At 41.8% G+C, this 7872-nt stretch overlaps 1 protein-coding gene across 5 annotated transcripts in view; it reads right to left on the reverse strand.

Moving 5' to 3' along the window:
* RhoGAPp190 (Rho GTPase-activating protein 190) overlaps positions 1-7839 on the reverse strand; it is a 15790-nt gene extending 7951 nt beyond the window's left edge. For 2 of the 5 annotated variants that reach the window (XM_067356192.1, XM_012373751.2), the window contains exons 1-17: positions 7697-7839; positions 5732-6373; positions 4745-5655; positions 4457-4666; positions 4235-4246; positions 3558-3744; positions 3364-3479; positions 2861-3013; positions 2540-2778; positions 2264-2465; positions 2023-2199; positions 1690-1941; positions 1447-1625; positions 1180-1363; positions 878-1086; positions 367-780; positions 22-261 (exon numbers count right to left, since the gene is read on the reverse strand). In XM_067356192.1, the coding sequence (XP_067212293.1) occupies positions 22-261; positions 367-780; positions 878-1086; positions 1180-1363; positions 1447-1625; positions 1690-1941; positions 2023-2199; positions 2264-2465; positions 2540-2778; positions 2861-3013; positions 3364-3479; positions 3558-3744; positions 4235-4246; positions 4457-4666; positions 4745-5655; positions 5732-5902 (3856 nt within the window). In that variant the 5' untranslated portion in view covers positions 5903-6373; positions 7697-7839. The remainder of the gene's footprint in view (positions 1-21; positions 262-366; positions 781-877; positions 1087-1179; positions 1364-1446; positions 1626-1689; positions 1942-2022; positions 2200-2263; positions 2466-2539; positions 2779-2860; positions 3014-3363; positions 3480-3557; positions 3745-4234; positions 4247-4456; positions 4667-4744; positions 5656-5731; positions 6374-7696) is intronic. The other 3 variants (XM_012373755.2, XM_012373754.2, XM_012373753.2) reach the window with 3 other exon arrangements.
* Positions 7840-7872: the final 33 nt, after the last annotated feature.

A 7872-nucleotide genomic window follows, 5' to 3' on the forward strand; every position in this document is an offset into this window, starting at 1 on the left:
AGCGCAAGGAAAGCATTGTACCTCTGTCTGCTGCATCAACGCGCCAATTTTTGTCATCTTTCATATTGTAGTTCATGCCGACTAGACCGTCCCCGCTTCCCATACTGGCCAGCGATGGCACTTTGGGTGTCGCGACCGGTATCGCGGTGCGTTTTTTGCGCGTTCGTTTGTGTGTCGAAGGTTTCTTGTTGGCTTTACCCAAGACATCAGTTGTTCTTTGCCTCTCCAAGGAACTCCATTCTGAATCGGAGTCACTGTATGCTGTTTACACATAGTTTAAACGTCAATAATTATATACATGTCACTAAATTTAGCATAAAAGGAAAAAAGAAGGAAACACGATTTCGAAAAAAAAAGGAATCTTACATGGCTGTCCCTTTTCGCGTCGGTGGCGCAGCTTGGATTTATTGTTGCTAATTGAATCTTGCACCAAGGCATACATATAATCGCCATCGTAAGCGGAGTACATGCTCGGGACAACGTCCTTCACCTGCGCGTACTCGGAGCCGAGATCCACCAATTCCGGTGTGGCGAGGGGAGCGTGGCCCATCGTATGTTTCGGACCGTGCTCGTCCTTTTCGCCGATCGTCATCCTGGCTATCGCGTCTGTCACATTGGAGAAATCTTTCAGATTGATTTTCCCGGGCTGCTTCAAGGTCTGACTGTTCCCCTTCGGTCGCGGTTTAGCCTGAGAAATATAACGTCGGCCCGTCGTGAAGGCTCTATGCGAATAGCTGTTCGTAACTCCGTCTTGATGCATAAATGTCTCCTTCACCCAACCTATGTTATAAAAAAAATAACAATACACAATTCAGCCCAACGAATCTTAGAGAATTGCAATCGTTGCACGATGAATTGATTCTTATTAATTGCTAACCGGACAGCTTATTCGTGATATCCTCGTTTTTCATCAGTTCTCTCTCTCTTTCCTCTCGATAGAAGTCGACCTGGCTGTAAATGTCGCTGTCGTCGCTCGGCGTTGCTCTATGATCGGCGAACTGTTCGGTCAGTCCAGTGTCGCCCAGATCACCGTCGGGCGTCAATTGCTCGTATGACTCGGAGCCGCTTCTAAAAGTTACGGACATACTGCTTCACATTAGATTTTTGCGCCACAAAAAAATTCAGACATAAGTAGATTCGTTCGCTCTGTTACCGGAAAGCCGCTTCGAAAATAGTTACCCGTCATCCGGCGTTTGAAGATGATAGCTCTCGTGTCGCGGCGGCGGCATCGGATGCAAAGCCGAATACTCCAAGGTACCTTCCCCGCTGTCGTTCAGATTCCCGGGTTCCTCCATGTTGAACGCTTGCTCGATCTCCGGTTTCTTTTCCCACACCACTTTGAAGAAAGGCGTGTAAAATGCGGCTGCAAAGCACGAAGAGATTCGTCAGGAAATATAGTTTGTGTCTAAGAGTGAAATTACACAATAAAATGTGAAAGCTGCTTACTTTTCTGTTGACAGCTAGACGCGGATGTCATAAAATGCGCCTCCAATTTGTCCGCAATAGCATTTCCCTCTGTGATAAGTAGATGACTTAAGTCGTTACTGAAGAAAGCGTTCGCGCCACCAGTGTCGGTCACAGCCATTATTTGTATCGGCAGATTCGGTATGTTCGCGGAAAAGGCACTAGCAAAAACAGAAGACATTTGTATTTTTCGAATATGCAAACGAGAGTCATTTGTATACATACTTTAACGTCGCAAGAGAGGCTTTCCTCTTTGTGGAATAAACGAGTATGAAGCCATGCACTAACTCATCCCTGAACGCATTGGCTCCGTGAAAACTCGAGATAATAACTTCGACACGACGTTTACAGTCTCCCAGAAACGTTTCCAGAACTATAGATCTTTCTCCGCTGAGAAAGCAGCATTGATGATTCAGTAACGGGCCGAGTACGTTCTCGACCGAGTAAGGATCGCCGCAAAACATACACATTATTATCCTGAAGTAAAAAAAAAGGCGAAATAAAATATACAATTATAAATTAACTGATTAATTGCAAATGGTGAAATTTATAATCCACCTGATATCAGGCTCCAAACATTCGATGACGCTCTGGTATATGTTTAAAAAACCAGCTCTATGGTTTATGGATTGTATGAGTTGCTGCAAAGCGTCCTTTACCAATGAACTTGGAAATCTTTTGTGCTTTTCCTGGTCCAGATCGTCTATGCAGACATCGATGAACGGGCATTGCAAGCTGCACGAAAAATTCATAAGATTATTAGGTGTTTCACAGGCTTCAATGTGTGCAATTAACATACCTGTCAGCAAGATTCTGTCCCTCCTCTCGGAGTTTTATGGCCTCCATTTCGTCGATACCGGCTTCTGGCATAAACATGATTACAATGGGCAAACCTTGGAACGGCAGCCTGTCCTCTTGCTCCAGATTTGACAATAAAGTTTTTTCCAAGGAGGATCGAATGTATTCAAACGAATCCTCATTCGAGTAGATGCAAAAAGATCCTGGAACAGAAAGGGGATAATCGTTTGGCATACCGAGAGAGAACGTTTTGCGTAAATGCTAGAAAAATATTTACCATGTGGCATAAAATCGGAGGTAGTGAAGGAATTATGCGGCAATCCGACATCGCCGTCTATGATGCGGTATCCGAGCGTGTACAACTGACAATCTATCTCCACCTCGTCGTCCTCCGTCTGGGCTCTTATTTCGCGAGCAAACTCCTCGCTCAGTCCGTTACTTCCGAGTATGACTAAATTTAACTGATTGTTATCCGATGTTAACTGCCACTGACTACTGTGATTCCATGAGGAAGGTCTGTTAGAACGTTTCCATAGTTGCATTATAAAATCATTCCGCACCGTAACATTGTTCCATGCAACAAACGTTGGCTTCTTACCTGTGAGCTTTCGTTCCGAGTATCCTTTCTATAAGTGCGTCCATGCAGTTCGGATAAGCAGGGCAATGCTCCCTTATAGGACAATGCACGAAACCCAAGTGTTGGAACAACATTAGCTTTCTATCTTGATCTAATCTATCTAACGCTTTGTATCTGGAAGTGAAAATTATTAGTTATAAAAACACATATAATAGTAAGGCTCCATATGATAACAATCAAGAAATATAATAGAAGAGCATTAAGAGCCGTCGCAGGATGCTAAATTTTTAATTTTTCTTAAAGAAATTAATAAATTAGTCTACAAGAGACAGTTAAATTGTACACCGATCTCAGATCGAGATACCTAAAGTGTACGAAATTTTAAGTACATTGTTCTTATATATCGAGAAACTTAATGTACATATAGGAATTATTGGAAAGAAAGGAACTTATTAGTTATATTTTGATAATATTACTTTTATGTAAAAAATTATCCATCGCGAGAGTATTTTATAGAATATTACCTAAAATCATCCAATAATGCGTCTGTGATTTCCTTTATGTCGTCTTGTGTGATAGTGCCGGAAGGCGCTATACTTTTGAAATGATAAAATAAATCAGCATGTTCCAACAGTAATTCCTGCAACACACCACTGTATTCACTCCGTACTTTCTTTATGCAATAACGCAATGGTGTAACCATTCCATGAGATCTTACTTGAAAATTGTGCTTTGCTTTTTCAATAATCTCCTTCTGATGCTGATCATAAATTTCTTGGCAATCGTGATGAGAAAGCTCCTCAAAGCATTCTCTGCCCATAAATAAAACCCGAACTTCAGACAAATGCTTCCCAGGCGTGACATAACCAGTTTCTTCCAATAATTGTTTAAATTGTTTCTTCCACCTAACAGAAATTAATTGACACAAATTAAAAAAGATTCTCCACACAATTTTTCATATTATAAAATAACAATTTAATACGTAGAATACGATTTCAGATGGACTACAATGCCCGGTCATTAATAATACTTTATCATTGCACAAACCAGTTCTATTTATAATATAAGTTAATAATTTACTGCAATTAAACAGCAAATTATTAATGCACTTTATCGCGATAAAAATTTCTCATCAAATTTTAATTTTATCGAATCTTTTTATAATTGTAATTTATGTATCGCAAGGAAATTGACTTTCGATGTATCGACAAACATTGATCGGTTATAAGTATCCGAAATCTACTATTCTCGTATCAACATAATATACAAGCACATACTGTTACACAAATGTTAGCACAGCAAACATCATGGAAGATATGTTACCGTTATTTCCGGCTCAAATATTGATCTACTTTAAGTTAAAAGGAAGCAAGATAAAAAAAAAGCACTAATTACCTTTTCGGAAGTCTGCAGAAAGAAACGCCACCCAAAATGAAGCAAAGCATTAGTAAATTGCACATGAATATTACTTACTAAAGTCGAATGAAACAATACGAATATACGCCTAATTAATTCTATTAATTATGAAAAAGATATAAAGGTACATGAACTCAATTTTGCTGAACGAATAAAAAATATTTATTCGTTAAAGCAATTGGAGCGTCTCGGAGTACTCACTCTAGCCGTCGTTGCTCTTGCTGTAAAGCGTTTATGTGATTTTTAAATACGGTTTCCGCCTCAGGAGTCTCCAGTACGTCGTAAGGAATTTTCGTGCCGTTGCTTTCTCCAAAATCACAATCGATCCATGGTATGTCCTCGGGGCACTCGTAGAAATACTGGTCGAAATCAGGATGCTCCTTTATGTATTGTTGCACCGCCGACCATTCTCTGCAGAGTGTTTTCTCATTTAGCAATCGATTGGCCAGACAAGCCGCGCGAAAAACTTACTAGCTGCGTGAAACTTACTCATTAATTAAATTCGATATATCGGGACAGATTTCGTGGAGGATATCCGGCAACATGTCCAGATAGCCCTGTATCTTCTTCGCTATTTGCTCGTCCTTCAGTTTCTTAATGTGCCTTCTGAACAGTCTCTGCGTCGCCTCAATGCCAAACAACTCTACAAAAGTGGAAAACTCCTTGAGCTGCGCGAGCTTCTTCGAGGCCTGCGACCACAAGGCGCGGTAATCGGTCACGTGTATCCGGATTAATCTCTGCAATGATTCCGTCGACGCGTCCAGCAGCTCTTTCCTAGATCTGGCTGCCTCGGCGAACGGCACCACTTTGCTGCGCATCTTTGTCTTGTCAATCAGCTGCGCCAGGATCATGAAAGCCAAGTCTACATTGATGTTTTCGTGCGCCGAGGTTTCGATGATCAAAATCGATCCTTTGTACTCCTTGCGCATTATCAGTTTTTCAGCTTCCTTGACAAACTGCTCGTTCGCATCGTCATTCTTCGTTGTCACCAGGACAATCGGTTTCTTTGCTTTCATCAAATTATTCAGGATATTCGCCACAAGATCAACTTGCTTCTCTATTGCTCTATTCGGCACAAGACTCACGTCGAACACGCACAGGAACCCGTCGATGTTCAATTTACCATCGGGCAGGACCTTCTGCTCATACTCCTTCTCTATGCCCAGCTGATTCTTGCAGATATACATGAGCTTCTCCGCGCTCGTGATTTTCGTAGCCGCGCATCTCTTCGCGTACGGCTCCATCTTGCCGCCTTTAAACGGCTGAAACGACGCGTCGTCTATAAACTCCGTGTGCTCTATTACTTGAAATTGAAACTCCGTCCCGTCCTCCGCCATTTTCATCACTTCGCCCCAGTACAAAAAGTGATCGTTGTTCACCACACGTCCGCTGAAGTCAGACTGCAATGAAACGTTTGACGGTCAGTAAAACGTGTTACCGAAATTAATCAACAAACTGCGTGGGAAATGCAATTACCTGCGACAACACCGAAATATGTTCCACGTTGTAATCATCGCTCATGGAACGCATGAAGCGATTGCACAGGCACGACTTGCCGACGCCGACCTGTCCCTTGTCCTTCTCCGTGCCGGAAAGCCCGACCACCGCGATGTTAATGCTCTTGGCATTATCGCTTTTCCTCGCCATGTTTAATACACAATGATATCGCTTGTAGCAAACGCCAAAAGAAACTTTTCCTTCCGTCAGATAATGTCGCTCAAGACATAGTGAAATGCCACCGAAAAATTTGCGACAGAGTCGTCTTCGCACCTTTGGTCATTATTTTGAATCCAGAAGTTTGTGTAGAAAAAATTGGTTCAACTTTCCTTTGGTAGCATCTCTCGATGATTTCAATCACAATTCGTTTACTTGCATTGACGAATCTTGAAAACTTATGTACAAATATTTCACGTGCAATCGATTCCCTTCAAAATTCTTCTCTGTGCAATTATCTTTAGCATCAAGTGTTCTCACGCTGAAGACGCAATTAGTAATATTACGTTATTAAGTATAAATAACACAGAGCTTGAAAACCCTTAAACACTATCTATCATTAAGCATAGCGTTTATAGTTTAGCACAGCTGTGAGCAATGGTTCTTTGGAATGGCACTATGTATCTGAAAAACAAATCACAGAGAGATATAGAAATTTGAAACCTTTTCTTATTACCAGCTAATTATTCATAGTTTGTACAATTGCCTCAGCAGTATACTATCCCAGATTCACACTGCGCTATGTGTCTCTTAAAATACAACTATGAATCATGCATTATACTGAAAGAGCTATTCACAATAGCTCTGCCTCATGCTAATTGCATCAATAAGCATTAACAAAGGGCAGAATTGTAAGAATGCCAGATGCCTCCCGAATAATTTAATCTTCCAAAATCAATAAGAAATAAATTATAATCGGCATTAGAGTAACCTTTGCTATTTTTTAGCGACAACCGTGGTGAAGATTCTTCGCAGAATTTTCTCCGAGATATCAAGATTCGAGTTAATTACACCGATAAATTTCGCATTTTATAAAAGCGCCCTTACTCGCTTCGTCATAAGGGATTCGGTTTTTTCGTAGGGGCGGAATTGTCCGCATGTACCCGGCTGTCTACACCTTCCTACACTCTTTCTGAGTTTAGAATGAAATAAGCGGACATTTAATCTCCGAAGGAACAAGAGAAAATAAAAAGGGTGTAGAAAGTGCAACTACAGCGAAATAAATCTACCAGGTTTGCTTTTCTTAATTGCATTGTTATAAATATTTTTGATATTCAATATAAAATATATATATATATATATATGCTCTGTTAGCTCATGCATTGGAAAGAAAAGGACGGAGCAAAAACTGAAGATGCAAAAACTAACGAAAGTTGTCGGCGACGCCGAAAGAGATGCAGCAGAACTCCAATTTGCCGCGACCGAAATTATAGATTTCAAATTGTATTTTTAGTTGCGCTAAAGTATACACAAATCCTGGTATCTGGATATAAAGGAAAAAAAAGAAAAGAGAAATTAGAATAAAATGTGAAAAGTGCGAAAACCGGAAGAGAAACCGATCTTACATTTATTTTAGTCGTACCTCTGTTTTATATTCTCTACATTGAAAAACGGAATAGATGTATATTCTTCCCGGCTTTGAGGCATAAAGAGGAAAACAAAATCGTGGGTACAAGTGAAACTAGCGGATTCTTGGTCAGTGTAGACGCGATTCTTGCCGTTCCGGCGTATCCGAGTGACAATCGCGGGTTTAGATCGATATGCACTGTACACAACCGCGATCAGTTTCGACGGCGATGGAGTCGCAAGTGGCGATGCCGGGCAACGGGATACACGTCTCTCCCCCGGAGATATCGTCCAAAACGGAGGGAGAAGGAGAGCACATTGGGGTGCTCGCCGTCGCATTCACGGAGTGTAAAACATGGGGGTAAAACACCGATGGGCTACCTGAGTGAGGGGAAGCGCACAGAGCTGTCTTCTCGGGAAACGCTGGACTCCTCGGCCCGTCGTCGCCGGAAACCGGCCGTGTCCCGTGGGCCGCTGTCACGGGAGATCCGAGAACACTTCTTCTCTCTCGACGAGCGTATCCGTCCGTTCTCGGCTCTGCTCGGCTCGGCGCGGCG

The sequence above is a fragment of the Linepithema humile genome, chromosome 5, assembly GCF_040581485.1.
Source record: "Linepithema humile isolate Giens D197 chromosome 5, Lhum_UNIL_v1.0, whole genome shotgun sequence".
In the NCBI taxonomy this organism is placed as follows: Eukaryota; Metazoa; Arthropoda; class Insecta; order Hymenoptera; family Formicidae; genus Linepithema; species Linepithema humile.